This window comes from Alternaria ventricosa (genome assembly GCF_023758065.1).
Source record: "Alternaria ventricosa strain BMP 2768 chromosome Unknown scaffold_7, whole genome shotgun sequence".
NCBI classification, from domain to species: domain Eukaryota; kingdom Fungi; phylum Ascomycota; class Dothideomycetes; order Pleosporales; family Pleosporaceae; genus Alternaria; species Alternaria ventricosa.
The window spans coordinates 1,228,740-1,245,043 of NW_026055687.1; the positions used below are offsets into that span (position 1 = coordinate 1,228,740).

Sequence of the window (16,304 nt, forward strand, 5' to 3'; positions counted from 1 at the left end):
TTCAGTTCAGCCCGCTTCCGTTCTGCTTTCTCTTCGGGTGTTTCTTCATGCACCTCTTCAACGGGCGTCATCTCCTTTATTCTTGGTGGAGACGATGGAGGCTCGGCAGTCGGCGATTGCGTTGCTCTGAAGCGCTGGGTGCTTGGTGAAGCTGTCATATCGCGTTGTGAAGCACCATCCTCGGCTTTCTTGCCCTTACCACCAATCCTGAAAGGTTTGCGCGTCTTTTTTGGTGTCGTTGCTTGACTGGGCTGGGAAGGTGGCACAGACTCCCTAGTTGGTCGGATCTCTGGTTCTGGCTCTACATCTGCGGGCTTCGGCGACGGCGGAGGAAACTCGGTCGCTCTTTTTGACTTCCCGCCTATTCGGAAGCTGCTTGCCTTGGGCTTTTGTACCGGGGATGTAGGAGCCTTTGGCGAAGAATGATCTTCAGGCGTGGGCGTCCTTTTATGGGCCGGCTTCTGCGGGGTCCGATTTAGAGTTTGGCTCTGACTTTTGGGAGGCGCATCCAGATCCTCTTCATCCTCAGTACTGTCGTCTTCCGTCTCATTGATCTTGCCGTCAGGCGACGACGGTAATGGCGCCGGAGTCTGTGTTGGCCTTTTGCCGAGTTCGCGTGTCTGGGAGTCTTAGTTATTGCGCACTCCAGTACTGCGTCACACCCTTACCTTGAAGTTCACATGAGTCTCAAACTCTTCTTCTGTCTCATCACCAGAATCCATAGCCGACTTTGCTGGCTTTGGTGCCACAGGAGGCGTTTTGGCCTTGGTCTTGACTGGGGCTTTCGGGATGCTCAACTGAGTAGGTACAGTAGTCCACCATGTAGTCTCAACATTACCCGACTTCAACTCCAAAGGTATGATCGGAGTGCTCTGTGCCAGTGCTTCCTGGAACAAGCCTAGCGTAGTCAAGTTTGCATCTTTCAATTGCTCGGTATCATGTCGCCATGCTTCCTCGTGGAAAGGCCGTAAAGCGGGAACGTGCTTTTCCGCTTGTTCACGTTTGACCTTCCTTCGCCCCGCCTTCATTCCACCAGCGCTAGGGAAGGCGGCAGCCAAGTCCAAGCCATGGGAATCGAACTGGTCCACAATTCGAGTGATTGCCTTGTCTTTGGCGGCGATTGTCGAGATGAGCCCTTTGATGCGTTCATTCTGGATGTGGGAAGAGACGAGTAGCGGCAGGATGAGCTCGTCCTTGAGATCGGCAGACGTTCGTTTCTTCAAGTGAAACTTCCATGCCAGGCGACCAAGAGGCTCTGGAAGGCCTATGTTGGTGTGTAAAGTGATACCATCCGTGTCATTACGAGTGACATGACACATGGAACCCTCCGCACTCAGCAGGGGTTTCTTGACATTTTCGAGAAGGATGGCAACTTGCGCGGCGTCGTGTTTGCTGACTTCGATTGGCGATTGCTCCAATGCAGCCCGCTTGACGATGTCATCCACGTCTAGTTCTTCGCTCCAGATGTTGCTGAGATCGGTAAGATGAACTGTGTACGAGTCCAGGTCGAAGGCGGGTTTGACGAGTAGCTGGGGAATCTGCTTGCCGTCGGGCTGCTCGGAGAGCTCCAGCACGCGCCAGCACGACATGTCAACCTGGAGAGAATAAGGTGACGGTGTGCATGTTTGCAGATAAGAGCAGACGCGTGACACACGCGGTCTTTGTGGGGTTTGAGCTGACACGTGAAGCGTAGCTGAGGCGCAGGTGAAAGGCAACCGCGCCAAGGCTGTTCCTAATCGGGAGTAGATCCCTGCGCGCGCGGAAGGCAGCCGTACGTCACCAGCCTCGGCCAAAGATTTCGCGATCTGCGCCGGCCAGACCAAACCTCAACAACATATCTCCATACTACAGATTTCGCCCGTGAAAGATGTCGTCACGTGAACCTCCCTGGCGCAACGAGCACAATCGCCTTCCCCAGCGCAATGCGCCGTCATCGTCCATCCCAGCGAAGCGGTCAGCCGACTCACGAGCACACGACAACCCTGCGAAACGGTCGACAAACGCGGCAGAGGAGGCGTGGGTGGCAGACGAGGACCGCTTCGTGCTGCAGCAGGCCAAGAAGAAGGCGGCACTACGCGTCAAGGGCGGACGCGCGAGACCCATCGACTGGCTGGCCGTCACGCTGCGCTTCATCGATCCCACGGAGAAGTCGATGCTGGACGAGGAGGTGGAAGATCACGAGCTAGACATAGTCGATCCGGAAGGTGTGCTGGAGGGGCTCAACAATGAAGATCTCGCAGAGCTGGAAAAGGAGATTGAGAATTATCTCACGCTCGAGACGAGCAGGAGTAATCGCGACTATTGGAATGTAGGTAACTACCCCTAAAAGACAATGCGCCGCTAACCCCTCAGTCTCTCAAAGCTATCTGCAAAGACATCCGCCGCAAATCTAAATCCTCCAAGTCCGAAGCCCGCGGCACCAGCTCCGTGGCCGCCGACATCGATCAGCTGCTCTCCCCAAAGACGTTCGAACAGCTGGAGACGCTAGAGGTGCAGGTCAAGAAGAAGCTCGATTCGGACGAGCCAATCGACTACGACTACTGGGAACAGCTGCTGCGGAGTCTGCGCGTGTGGAAGGCCAAGGCGAAGCTGCGGCGCGTCTCGCAGGAGATTGTCCGGGAGCGACTGCAGACACTGCGCAAGCAACAGGCTGACGCAGCTGCATCTGTCCAGAACAGGATATACGCTATGCTCAACGGCACCGATGAGGCGAGCGAGGCGCAGCCAACGACTGTCGAATACGATGCAGCCTTCGATCCCCAACCCCTACTGAAGCTGCGCGCCGAAGACAAGGCGCTACCACAGACGGATGAGAAAGCGTTCCTGGAGAGTCTGGCCACCGAAAGGGGAAAGATCAAGAAGATTGGCTACGTGCCGTCACAGGCCAAATCCAGCGACCCAACCACCACCAGCAGTCAGCCCACGACGAGCCAGACAGTAACAACGAGCGCCTCACGATTTGCGCCGGTCGAGAAAGAAGACTACTCCAAGGCAACCATGGCGCTATACGAGAGGGAGGTCGCGCGAGGCGTGGAGGAAGGCGAGGAAATTTTCACCGCGGAGGAGGAAGTCACGACCGCTCGGCCCCAGTGGGCTGGCAGCTACAAGCCCAGGAAACCCCGCTACTTCAACCGTGTCCAGATGGGCTATGAATGGAACAAGTACAACCAAACGCACTACGATCACGACAACCCCCCACCAAAGGTCGTACAGGGCTACAAGTTCAACATCTTCTACCCCGACCTCATCGACAAATCAAAGGCGCCCACCTACAAGATCGAACGGGAGAACGGCCGCAAAAAGGGCCAGTCCTTCGCCCCGGCCGGTGAGGACGACACGTGCCTTATCCGGTTCATTGCCGGCCCGCCCTATGAGGATATTGCCTTCCGCATCATCGACAAGGAATGGGACTACAGCGCTAAGAGAGAACGTGGGTTCAAGAGTAGCTTTGACAAGGTACGTCCAGTCATACTCACTGTACTAGCTACGTGGCTAACGCAATGCAGGGCATCTTGCAACTCCACTTCCAATTCAAGAAGGTATGTCAAGATCGCATGACCGGAACGGCAGCACACTGGCATCACACTAACATCGTGGCAGATATACTATCGAAAGTAGCTAAGCCCCCTTTGGGTGACATGGACGCTTCACAGCCTACCCCGCTGTACCTGGCCCCTCTTACACCAAACGGCGCGATAGGATAAGAAATAGGGCGGACGTTGCACAGGACCCTCACCATCGTTAGGTGCTTCTTGAGTATCAATTCCAGGCTTCTCTCGTTGCGCCATCACCCGTGACCACCACATTGGCGGTGACGTTTCTACCGGCTCTCATATCCTCGCAGCGTGCAGCCTCTCCGTCTCCGGGTCCGTTGGCGGTGTACACTCCTCATCGAGCGGTGACAGGGCCGCGACGAGGGCCTATCACGGATGACTATTGCTTGGACAAGGACTACGAATCAGCTTCACCGGAAAGAAAATGGTAGAAGTCGTGTTACAGGCCTCTGTGGGGTCTGCTCCCAAACGGTTGCTCGCCTACTGCCTCTTTGCAGGCGCAGCACATCATGTCACATCCTTGCGCCTGCAGAACATATGCCGTTAATGGCCTATTTGGGAAAGAGTTTGCAGGCGAGGAGTGTAGGCCCTTGAAGGAAGTCACGTGTGTCAGGACGATTGTTATAGCGTGGAATAGCTCGCACGTGTATACTGACAACACAATGAACAACATCTTGCTTCTTGCTCTCGGACAACTTCCAGGACATGCACCGAAGCCGGGCAGGAACATCGAAGGGCGGGACACTGCCGCGCAGGCCGATGGACGTTTCGATGTTACAAGTGGGCCACCCTGTATGCGTATTTCGATGTTATAAGTGGACGCATGCGCCTTCCCGTATGCCGGTGTCAAGCAGGCAATCGTTGGCTGCAGTGGTGGTACAGAGAGTCATCCACACTGGTTGTTGGAGTAGTGCAATAAGGGTCTCTAGGCTGCGTCTCGGGCCGTGGGGCGGTGATGCTGTATCGGTACTTGTCGCTCCGTGACATCAGACCTGCAGCGGCGCCTGCGGCCAGGGTCCTCAGATCCTCCGTCCTTGCGATGAGATCTCATCCTTTGTTTGTCCATACAAGCGACGCTGCAGCGTCAAGCCTGCAGGTGTGCTGGCAGTAGGAACCCGCGCAAGAATCGTCTAGGTGACAATGACCAGGTTTCCAGGCAATCCCATTCGCCGGGGCATGGCGGAGCATGTTAACGTCTTGACTGCCGCTTCATTTGTGAGCATCGCCTTTTACTACTCTCATTTTCTGCCAGTCTTTTGGTTTCACACAGCACGTTGGCGTATTCGTATCGATACGTTCCTTATCTCTACCGTCCAGACCCGTGGGAGGCCGACAACACAACAGCCATGCCACATGCGCAATCACCTCATCGGCCCTCCTCCGCAGACGTGGGTGCTGAATTCGACAACGTCCAGTCATCTCAAGACGCCTTTTGTGAACCCTTCCAGCCCTCCAAAGACGCTTTTTGTACCCCGCTTCCCTTTCACACCCATAACCCGGTGTTGTCTCTTTCCCCCAGGCTGCCTATTGAGGTCCCGCTCACCGCACCTTCCGATCAGGGACCTGCACCTTCCAACAACGACACTACCCCGCACTCTGCCATGAGCCTCGACGAACAAGAGCCAATGCAGTGGACTGCCCCGACCAACTTCCTCCTCAGCTCCATGACCCAGAATGGCGCGGGTTACAATGCGTCTAACCCGATTCCACATGGTACCGGAGACTTCTACAACTACGCCGAGAACGGAATGTCATACAACGACAACTTCACTATGGCGTACCCGACTCAGTATTCCAGCGCAAGCTGCCCCCGGTCCTACACCGGCGTTGACCTCTCTGGCCTTCCTGCCGATATTAGTATGACCGACTCGCATCCACCCACCGCATACCACATCGAACCGCCGAACCACCTTGACGCTATGGATCTGTCAGATCATGAGATCAACGGCCAGCTCATGCAACTGAGCAACGACTTCGACCATCATCCGTATGGCGCGCATATGAAGGTCGAGGATTCCAATGGCTACCAGAGCCCGTACTCTGACCTGACCCGCGCATCCACTCCTCATGACGATCCACCTCGACATCCCCACGAACTCTCTGGAGATGGCGTCATCGACAAAGAGCAGCCCTACGCACAGCTGATCTACCAAGCCCTCCTCAATGCGCCCAACAACACAATGATCCTCCGCGATATCTACGAGTGGTTCAAGGCCAACACCGACAAGGCGAGTGCTTCAGAAACAAAAGGCTGGCAGAACAGCATCCGACACAATCTGTCAATGAATGGGGTAAGTCATATCTCCTCCTCCTTCACCGTTCTACCTCTCTTCTCTAGTACATACTAATCTGCCCAGGCCTTCGAGAAAGTCGACCAACCAGGCGAAGAATCCCGCAAAGGCTTCATGTGGCGCTTAACCGACGAAGCCATCCGCGAAGGCGTCAAATCTACAACCCGCTATCGCAGCAAGCAGCCCAATAAACGAGGCCACCGGACCCAGCAACCGCAGCCCCAGCGACAAGCCTCCGGCGCCAAGGGCGGCCAGGCTGCACGCCGCTCAGCAAGAATGAAACGAAGTGGAAGAATGCACGACGCGTATCGCAATGGCAACGACCAGTACATGTCCCGGTCTGTGCCCGCAGCTTTCGATCCGAATTATCGCAGCGTACCAGCCGATGCCTACCCTCCGAGCCCGTACTACGGAAGCGACGTGGACTTTGGCTACCCGTCGTCGTCATCTTCTCGAACCGATGACTTCACCCTCAACAATCCCAACGCCAACGTCCTTGGTCCACACCACCACGCCCATCTCGATCTCTTCTCTCCACCTACGCGATCCTACCCGGGTAGTCCTATGTCGCAACACCACCACGATGTATCGCACGCTATGTCCACACACTCGCTATCGCAAGGTCTACCACATGGTCTGCCTATTGGAGACACGGCGTACGTGCTTGAGCAGAGTCCAGAGGGAGGTTTGTTTTCTAATAGCCCTAGTCCGAGTGCGGATGAGCCGAGAACGCCTGTGGATCAGGGGGGTTGGCGTGAGGATGTTGGGATGGGAATGGGTATGGCTGGGTGTGTGTTTGAGGATGCGGCGGGGATGGGCTACCGGGCTTACACTGGTTGAGAGGATCGTCGGGATGGAAGATGAGGCAAAGGTGTCGCTTTGAGGATGGAATGAATGTTGGTAAACGTTCTTTTCCCCTGTATTGTATGGTTGTATTCTGCTTTCGGCTGGAGCTGGGAGTTGCGGGTTGCATAGCATGGTTTTGGGTAGCGTTACGATGTATATTCAGTGCATCACCTCAATCGTTGGCATAGCGATGGCGGCCTGCCGCCACTGGGAGCTTATCTCTAATCGTAGCATAGCAATGCGTGTTTCTAGCAGCGTTCCATCCCTTTTCACCAACGTGATTACACACTGACTCCTCTCTTCCCGCGTTCTTCCTTACATGTAGTCGATGGTTCGAGAGACGAGCTGTCGTCTCGTCAATTCTACAGACGTTGTGACAGGCTCAAGCGAATGACGCAGACCCTGGTTCAGCGGATGCAGATTTTACTTCCGCGATGCTGGTATGCAAGCCATGATTCTAGTATCGGCCCTATTATTGGACTTCACATGGTATTTCCGTTCAGCTTACACTTCGGGGTGAGACGAATGATAGCGATATCTCAATATGAATTGTCTAAGATGTCCGCTGAGGGTGATTGGAGATGGAAAGGACTGACTGTTTTTTACGGTCAAGTTTCTCAACATCAGTCTTCTCGATGGCCTCTCGCACGTCCTTGCATTGGCAAAGAAATCCTGCTGCTAAGCTTTCGGGACGGAACGAAGACAGTGGGCTTGGCTTTGGGTATCTCACCAGTGTGCTCTGACCAAAGACAATGTCCATTGTGGATAAGTTCCGAAACCTCCAGGACAAAGGATAAGTTGGTAAACATCGAGCGAAATTACCGGAGCCCGCCCGGATAAGTAATCGCGGTAAGCCCATCTCCTGTCCGTGATGAAAGCATCGCAACTCAGCCCAGCCCTTCCAAGCAGCCACCACTTGCTTAACCACGCCGGCCGTTCCGCGGCAAAATCTTCGCCCGCCACGTTCACTCAACAGCTCACCCCAGAAACACAGCCGTTGACGCGTAGAAGCCATAGACCGTCTTTTTGCGATTTGTCGTGGGGCGAGCACGCACCGGAAATCTGGGGTCGCAGAAACTCCACCAATGGCGCTGGCCAAGCGCCCAGAAGTGTGGGGAAAGCTTCGCTGATCTTGGCTTAGCGCCACAGTTATGACCCGTTTAGCCACGCGTGGCCGTGAGGGGACCCCAGGATCAAGGGGATGATCGAAGAGTTCCTCCGCGCCATCCAATTTTACGGGAGCGGGTATCTTGAGCTGGTTCCAGGGCCAAGGCCGCGGCTCGGACGGCTGGGGATGATGCGATGGGGGTATATTAGGTGGTCGGGGTCGCGATGGTTTGCGAGCTACAGACGTTAATCTCCAGCTTTTCAATCAAGAAAATCGGCATATACGTCTGCCAATATGCGCGTCACCGAGCTTTTCACGTGCGCTTTGCTGCAAGCATCAGCGGTACTATCTACACCTCTCGATGAGCGAAGCGTCAAGGTCGTTGCGTCGAAGAGGCCTCACCACCCGGCGTATCCTTACCACCCAAAGAAGGCATGCCCAGTGTCGCCGCCACGAACCAAGACCTGCAGCGTCAAGGCTCTCGGAAACGGCAAGGATGACTCCGCAAACATCCTGAAGGCGATCAAGCAATGTAACAATGGTGGTCATGTCGTCTTCCCGAAGGACCAGAAGTTCACCATCGGAACCGCGCTGGATCTTACATTCCTCAACAGCATTGACCTGGGTATGTCACCTCCGAGAATCTATTATCTTCCATTACTGACTATCGCAAAGACATCCAAGGCTCCATCCAATTCACAAACGACACAGACTACTGGCAAGCCAACTCGTTCAAGCAAATCTACCAAAACGCCACCACCTTTTTCCAGCTCGGCGGTAAAGACGTCAACGTCTACGGCGGCGGCACCCTCGACGGAAACGGCCAGGCCTGGTATGACCTCTACGCCAAGGATATCTACATCCTGCGGCCCATTCTCTTCGGTGTCATCGGCGCGGAAGGTGCCACGATCTCTGATTTGAAGTTCCGATACAGTCCGCAGTGGTACACGTTCGTTGCCAACTCGACCGACGTGGTGTTCGACAACATCGACATCTTCGGCGGTAGCAAGAGCAAGAACCCTGCTAAGAACACGGATGGCTGGGACACGTACCGTTCCGACAACATTGTGATCCAAAACTCGCATATCGACAACGGCGACGATTGCGTTTCCTTCAAGCCCAACAGCACCAACATCGTTGTTCAGAACCTCATCTGCAACGGTAGCCACGGTATTAGTGTTGGTTCTCTGGGCCAGTACCCAGGAGAGGTTGATATCGTCGAGAACATCTACGTGTACAATATCAGCATGTCGAATGCTTCCGATGGTGCGCGTATCAAGGTCTGGCCTGGTGCTTCTTCTGCTCTCTCCGGTGATCTTCAGGGAGGAGGTGGCGGTGGTGCCGTTAAGAACATTACGTACGACGGCATGAGCATTTCTAACGTCGACTACGCGATTGAGATTACTCAATGCTACGGTCAGAAGAATTTGACTCTTTGCAACCAGGTATGCCCTTGCTTCCCACCAATCAATTACTTGTCGAAGACTAACGCGATCGCAGTTCCCCTCCAACCTCACCATCTCCGACATCACGGTCAAGAACTTCCACGGCACGACCAGCAAGAAGTACGACCCGCTTGTGGGTTACCTGGTCTGCTCCAGCCCAGCGGTTTGCTCCAACATCAACATTGAGAATGTTAATGTTACGAGCCCGAGTGGAACGAACCAGTACACTTGCTTGAACATTGACGGGATTGAGAGCCAGGTTAACTGCACTACCAATGGCGGTCAGGGCGGAGAGTCAGGAGGGAACTGAGGGTGCTTGAGTAGTTATTGAAAAACACCGTTCATTGTTTAGACTTCTCCGTTTCTTTTGCTGTTCCGTCGTGATGACATGGTGCACGCTGCAGATGTTCGGATCGTAGCGGAAGCGCTTTTGGTAAGCGACAATAGTCTGGTACAGGCCCAAGGTACCACCGAAAGGACATCCGGAAATATCTTTTCCCAGCAAAACTACTGGTCTGGGCTTGCTGAATATACATGGGCGTCATTGCAGTACCCAGACATTTAGGCATCGATGGGCTTGGTCCTAGCAATCAACATGCTTGGTATGGGGGCGAACCTACCATTACTTTGGGCTCTGAGTGAAATAGCCGAGAGTTCTCTGGCCTCCAGTGGCGACCGTACTTCGACCACTATAGTCAAAGGTTGCGAGTAGGAGCCTGATGCGTGATGCACAGACTTGGCGTAATTGTACTGCACCCCTATATATGACCGCTCGCTTCCGGGCCCTGGTCAAGATCTCAACGAACCAGTCAACCAACCCGAAGATTTCTACACGTTAGCAAAGCACCCAAGACATGTCTGCTTCCCCAAGTAACGTGTTACCCGAGGGTATCGAGCGCAAGAAGAAGAAGAGTGGATGGGCTAGATCGCGAGCGCGAAAAGCTCGGAAGGTTGCCCAAGCAGGTTCGGGTGAGCCGCAACAGAAAGCCGAGACCATGCACAAGGCTCATGAGCAGCCGGAAGCGGTGCGGGAGAAGAAGATCAAGAAAGAAGAAGCTCGAGTGAAGCGCGAGCAGGAGGCGCAAGCAGCGCACGCTGAGAAGATGAGAAAGAAGGAAGAGGCGAAACTGAAGCGGGAACAGGAGGCGCAAGCAGCGCACGCCGAGAAGATGAAGAAGCTGACCGCTAAGCGTGCGTTCCTTGTCCACTCCTATGACGATCTCCGTCCATACCGTCGATACACTCACATCTACGGTGAACGTAAGTTCCAGAAGCCTGTGGTAAGTATCCTATGGATCTGGACACATAATGGTATACTCACAAGTCTGTAGAACAAGCCTCAGATTGTCGGCTTCCTCGATATGCCTCTCGAGATCCGTCTGATAGTCTACGGGCATGCCCTTGAATTCGACGAGCCGATCGAGCTGTGGCCAGAGACCGGAGACATGGATACCGAGTATTACCGAAGAATACGCAACGGGTCTAGACTTCGAAAAATGTTCGGCAGACGCGGCGCACGCAACCTCGGCTTGCTACGTACATGCAAGCAAGTATGCGCTGAAGCCACTGAGGTCTTCTATGGCAACAATGAATTCCGCTTCTCGGGTCTCAACGGCCACATGGTAGCGTATGCGTTCGCGACGAAGATTGGGTCGAGGAACCTGGGATTCATAAAATCCATGACCATGGCTATACCTTGCCGCTCGGAGGACCGCGGTTGCATGGCCTCACACTGGAACCCACACACCTGGCTTCGCACACACGACGTATACGACCTCATGCCTTTCCCATATCCGTGGACAAAAGGAAAACTCCGTAAGCGCTTCCCGCGACTAGACTTCGAAGACTCGTGGAGTAGTCTGGCTTGGATGCTGGCGGGCGCCCATAGACTCAACCAGATCACATTCGTCCTGCCCCACTATATCCGGTACCGCCGCGTGGCGTGGGGTCTGCATCGCTATGTGAGGTGTTGCGGACGACGACTTGTCAGTGCAATGGACGATATCGTAGCGGCAAAGCCATTTCTCCAGGTTGCAATCGTACGCATGTTCAAGGATCCGAGTGAGGACGCCTCCTGTGACAGCAGTCAGCGCTGCCTCATCAAAGAACTGAAGTCGACTGTGTTCTGCAACGTTCGTCTGGCTAGATTCTGTAAGAACCAGAATTGGGAACTTGACCCCCAGCCATACGTTGACAGGGATGGCGAATTTGTCGAGGACCAGGCATTGGATGCGAGCGAGAACCCATTGGACATGCTTCCCGATATCGAGCGTTTGTTCGTGAGGGCGTCAGCTGAGTAGACGAGATATGGCTTAAGGGTTCGTTTCCGTGTGCGCGGCGATAGCCAGCGAAATGCTTTCCGGAGGCGCGACTTCAGTTTGCGGCTAGAAGTTTAGAGAGCTGTATCGACGTTATTAGCGTGAGGAAACGGTGATAGGAGCGCAATAAAGACAACACAGTTGCGCTTTCGCCTTTGAAGTGTGAGGTATAATGTCATCGCGCTGTGCTACGAGCTGGCGCTGAGTTGTCGTGTTGTTGGTGCCGTCGCGAAAGGCAGAAGGCGCGACTTCGACCGGTGACACGATGACGTAACGCATCATCACCTGTCTGCTGTGCTGTGATTGGTTGTCGCGTACACTCTTCTCCGCGCGCAGCCCACGAGCATCCTACATCGTAATGCGAGTCCACAACGACATTGCTGCTTGCCTAATTGCCTAGTCTCTAGGAGCAGCGGAACCACGATCATTTTTCATACGTGTCACCCGCGTATGCAACGCGCCTCCACAACCTATGTCAGTGCCTGCAATTGCGTCTTCGTCGTGTAGACCAATAACAGTATATAGTGCGACCATGCATAAGCTCGCCATAGCATTCATAGACAGCACCTTACACCTGCAAACGTATCCGATAACTCCCCTACCTCGACTCGGTCATATTCACTCATTTCAAGAACCAAGAATCTTACTTTGGTATGAATTGGTTGCTATATAGCTTGCGCTATCGAGCTAGACACATCCATGCATCCTACGATGCTTGCAGTTTCGCTGATGAAGAGACAACGAACTCAAACGCTTTCGTATGCGGCAAGTTCCTTCCCATGATCAGAGGACCAGTTGCTGGGGAAAATAGAAATGAAGAACAAGCACGATAAAACCATGTGATAGACCGAGGAGCGGGAAAGTGGGTTTCAGAGGGACGGAAGTCATCACTGAACCTCCACCGTATCCCAATTCGTCCTTGGTGCGATGGAAAGAAACCCCTTGACACGAGAGCTTCCAAAACGCAGTGGAGAGCTCGAATCCGCATTCGAAATGCTAGAACGCATTAGCGAATTATCCCGATAATATCGTCAGATCATACCTCTATTCCCACCTATGTGACTTCCTCAGGAACTCCAACAACGAGCCCTTAACGCAAGGACCGACATGACTGTTGACCAGCCAATTCCAGTCATTCGTGAGTTTGTAATCAACCCACCCAGTCACCGTATAACTGTTGTCCAGGTATGAATTAACCAGAGTGTCCAACCCGAGCTCAGTTTGCCATGACGCTTCTTTCGCTTGACCAAATCCATTTGTCCAGATAGTAGGGCACGGAAGATCGGCACAGTTGGGATAGGTCTTCAGAAAATCGTATATGAAGAGAAGAACGCCAACTTTCAGTTGGTCTAGGGACAACGTGAAGCAGTGGTTTGGTGTCTCAGAATCGAGCGGATGGCGTACCTCGATCTCTAAATGGACTTTGCGGTTGACCGAATCCATCGCAGATAAAAGTAGCAGTGCATCGAACCGAACATCTTCAAGAGTAGAGTGCTTCGGTAGGTCGAAATACAGATGAAAGTAGTGCGGGCGACCCCGTAGTCGGATGGCTGTGAATCTCTCCAGCTCGGTCGCAAAGTTGTATTTCGGCGTCGAAGTTGCTGATTTGAAGGTTGAATTGACATCGCAAACTTCTGAGATGGTTTCGTGACGTAACCAACGATTCAGCCCAGCTAGGCTTCTAAGGTTGCTGTTCGTAGTCTGGTGCGCCAAGTCGAAGGTTAGTTCAACTCCTGGGGGCTGGAACAAATCGAAAAGCCTCTTCCTAACGGAGTATATACTCATGAGGTCGCAGAAATCTGTGTTCCTATTCGGCGGGATCACACGCAGCTCGCCTTCATCGCTGATTGACATGCGGCCTTTCGTCATCCAGTTACCACCACCAGAGTCATTATGGCGGTATGAAACATATACTTTCGATTCATCTGTATCGAGTCCGACCCTCAACAGCATTTTAGAAATCCAATACTTCCTAAGAAGGTTCGAGGGATCAGCGGTGAGCGTACTCAAGCTTTTGTTAATCTCAGCCGTGTGGCTGGCGGACCATTCCCGATTGCTTTGGAAGTACGATATACTACTGTGCACCTCGGGTGGTGCCACAAATAGAACGTTCATTTTCTTGTGTTCCAGCTTCCAGGTATACTCCAGTATTGGTAGGACTTCTAAGGTTTCGTCGGCGTCAAGCAAGTTATTGACATCAAGCTGGATGACGCAAAGAGAAAACGACTGTTTGCCAATTATGCGAAGCCAGCCCATAGCCCAGATAATGCCACTACGCTCGTCCGCATCTTCGGGGAGCCCTAAACGGAACACGTTTCGTGCGTACAAGACACCAGTGGCCTCATACTGGATTTGACAACATGACTGGAGGAGCGCAGTTCCGGAGATAATACTGTCGGAGCGGTAGCCGGAGTGGTAGCGGAGTCGATTGATGTTCTTCGCATGGATCTGAATAGGATATTCGTGAATGAAGAGTGCCTCGTAGATGGCGTTGCGAACTTCTCCGGGCAGAGTCAACAATGAAGGCGCATTGCGGTCGATTGGGTGCGATACTGGCGGCGGAACGTTGTCTGTTGGACTCGCTGGTTTCGTGTCTGCTTGCGCATTCGCGACCTTGGTGACAGCCATGTCGGTTGACTCCGCGTCACTGGGGGTAGCGGCAGTCGCGCCGCCGGCTGTGGTACTGGGTATCGCGCTCATGTCGCTCACTGTCACGCTGCGAGGATGGTCTCAGTCGCCGTAGCGCTGGCGATCAGTATCTTGAAATGGTTGTGTGAGAGGACAAAGAAGGGTAATCGCCGCTAGTGGGAAAAGCTTGCAGAGTCGAAGATTATGAGGTGAGAGAGCGCGACTGCCAAGACTGTGGCCGTTTGCTGCACCAGATGGAAAGAGCTACGTCATGGATAGCGATAACCGCAGAACATCTTACGATACGCCCTGTACTTACGCGAAGAAAGGTTTGCGAAGCTGGATCAGATTGCACTGTACCAATGCTCGATGCACGCATTGGTGTATGTGACGCATAATAAGGTTAGCCAGTTCGGGGGAGAGACCAAACACGTACTGAATCTAGCAAAGGTTACCCTAGAGTATACATTGCCATTCGATGTTCCAGTAGTAATTAGTTTTATGAGGTGCGATGACGCTATTATCTCATACCACAGCACCTGGCATTAAGGGACGACCGAATGCATGTCGCATTAGGTATTCCACAAGACAATTCTAGTTTGAAGCATACATTGTCCTAGCCACCCTGGACTTGTCCATATTTGATAGGCTGCATGCAGCAAAATCCATCGCCTACCTAAAACCACAACCGTGTTGCGAAATCCCCCATAGAGTCAGGCGGAAAATTACCTGGAATGAGCATGCTTTTCAACATCTCTGCAATCTCCAAGAAGCGCGATTGCATGATTGTCGAGCTGATGCCCACGTTCTCATTTACGATCGGCTCGATAGAACCTTTGCTCAAGTCGCACTCGGCTTCCCGCGCCTCGCCCCTGCCACTCATCCAGATCCTTGATAGTTGCGCTAACATGTGCTCTGGATTTTTCTTGAAGATCTGGTACATGAAGAGAAGAATGCTCTGTCGTATATCCTCAAGAGAGATAGTGTAGCTGTTGAGTGGGGCAGTGCCAGATTCGCTATAGACCTCGATGCACACAGGCTTTTGTAGGCAGTGGCAGTGAAAACCCGTCGCATGCAGTAGTGCGAGAGCATCAAGCCGTACATCGTCCAAGGAGGCGCTATTGTCCAGATAGTAGCGCATGGTTATATTCGTAGGAGTTCCGAGAGGCAGTCCGCGGAGTATGTTTAGTTCCGCGGTGAAAGCTGCCGAGGTACTCATACTTGTCAATGTGACACCGAATGCTCCTTCCCGGAAAACCCTCTCGTGTGTACCAGTCAAGCAAGTAGTTACCGATGCGATGTAGGCCACATCTACGTTTGCTGTCCGGTTTGTGAGGTCAAAGATAATGTCCTCGTCTGGACACAATGCCATGGTCAAGATAGAGTTTCGAATCTCGCGGGACGACATAATGCGTTTGATGTCCGTAATCGGTATTCTTTTCGAAAATGTACTCTCCGCACCGTTGCCGACAATATCAATAATGTCCATAGCTAGCGGGCGGTCGCCGCTGTTAGTTGTTTCATAGTAATGAAGGTGAGCATAGTGGTCCAGGAAGTTCAGGCAGACTGTTCGCAGTAATGAAGGCACGGAACAAAACCTTTTGATCATTCCTGACGGATCATCAATGATTGTAGCCATCTGCCTGTTACATGAGACCGCGTTTATCTCGGCTGTTCTGTCAAGGTCGTCGCCTGGGGGGTCCCATTCTGGAGACCATCTTGGGAGAAATTCAACCTTTAAAGCCGCACGATCAGGCTTCCATGCTTGATATAGTATAGGCGATATATTGATGACATCATCTGTACCGTGGAACACGTTGTCGATGTAGATTTGAAGATGTCGAACAGAGGAAGACTGTCTACCAATATCGTCGAGCCAGGCCATTGCCCATGCAATTGGTTCAGCAGTGTAGGGGTCTTCCACCAAACTCACACAGAAGATGTTCCGGCTGTAGAGAATACCCGTTGCTTCCTCGTGAATCTGACGGCATGTTCGAAGTATCGCGATCCCACGTACATCTCGCGACTGGTAACAGGAGGAGGCGCCGTACGCATACCGATCGCGGGAGATTGTAATGGGGTGTCGTAACTCGAATAAAGCTTCGAAGATAGCA

The 16,304-nt window shown here is 53.1% G+C and overlaps 5 protein-coding genes across 5 annotated transcripts; 4 read left to right on the plus strand and 1 right to left on the minus strand.

The window, feature by feature from the left end:
• Positions 1 to 1,867: 1,867 nt before the first annotated feature.
• On the plus strand, positions 1,868 to 3,711 carry J4E93_005180 (uncharacterized protein; the record flags this gene model as incomplete). Its single annotated transcript, XM_049343103.1, has 4 exons — positions 1,868 to 2,308; positions 2,353 to 3,456; positions 3,507 to 3,539; positions 3,700 to 3,711. 4 exons carry the CDS (start codon positions 1,868 to 1,870, stop codon positions 3,709 to 3,711), a joined length of 1,590 nt encoding a protein of 529 aa, XP_049200103.1.
• Positions 3,712 to 4,694: 983 nt separating this feature from the next.
• On the plus strand, positions 4,695 to 5,902 carry J4E93_005181 (uncharacterized protein; the record flags this gene model as incomplete). Its single annotated transcript, XM_049343104.1, has 2 exons — positions 4,695 to 4,702; positions 5,074 to 5,902. 2 exons carry the CDS (start codon positions 4,695 to 4,697, stop codon positions 5,900 to 5,902), a joined length of 837 nt encoding a protein of 278 aa, XP_049200104.1.
• Positions 5,903 to 8,093: 2,191 nt separating this feature from the next.
• Positions 8,094 to 9,554, plus strand: PGX1 (Exopolygalacturonase; the record flags this gene model as incomplete). Its single annotated transcript, XM_049343105.1, has 3 exons — positions 8,094 to 8,424; positions 8,475 to 9,244; positions 9,300 to 9,554. 3 exons carry the CDS (start codon positions 8,094 to 8,096, stop codon positions 9,552 to 9,554), a joined length of 1,356 nt encoding a protein of 451 aa, XP_049200105.1.
• Positions 9,555 to 9,839: 285 nt separating this feature from the next.
• J4E93_005183 (uncharacterized protein) lies at positions 9,840 to 10,575 on the plus strand (the record flags this gene model as incomplete). Its single annotated transcript, XM_049343106.1, has 2 exons — positions 9,840 to 9,846; positions 10,097 to 10,575. The coding sequence occupies 2 exons, from the start codon at positions 9,840 to 9,842 to the stop codon at positions 10,573 to 10,575; spliced, it is 486 nt and encodes a 161-aa protein (XP_049200106.1).
• Positions 10,576 to 12,606: 2,031 nt separating this feature from the next.
• On the minus strand, positions 12,607 to 14,262 carry J4E93_005184 (uncharacterized protein; the record flags this gene model as incomplete). Its single annotated transcript, XM_049343107.1, has 1 exon — positions 12,607 to 14,262. The coding sequence occupies one exon, from the start codon at positions 14,260 to 14,262 to the stop codon at positions 12,607 to 12,609; it is 1,656 nt and encodes a 551-aa protein (XP_049200107.1).
• Positions 14,263 to 16,304: the final 2,042 nt, after the last annotated feature.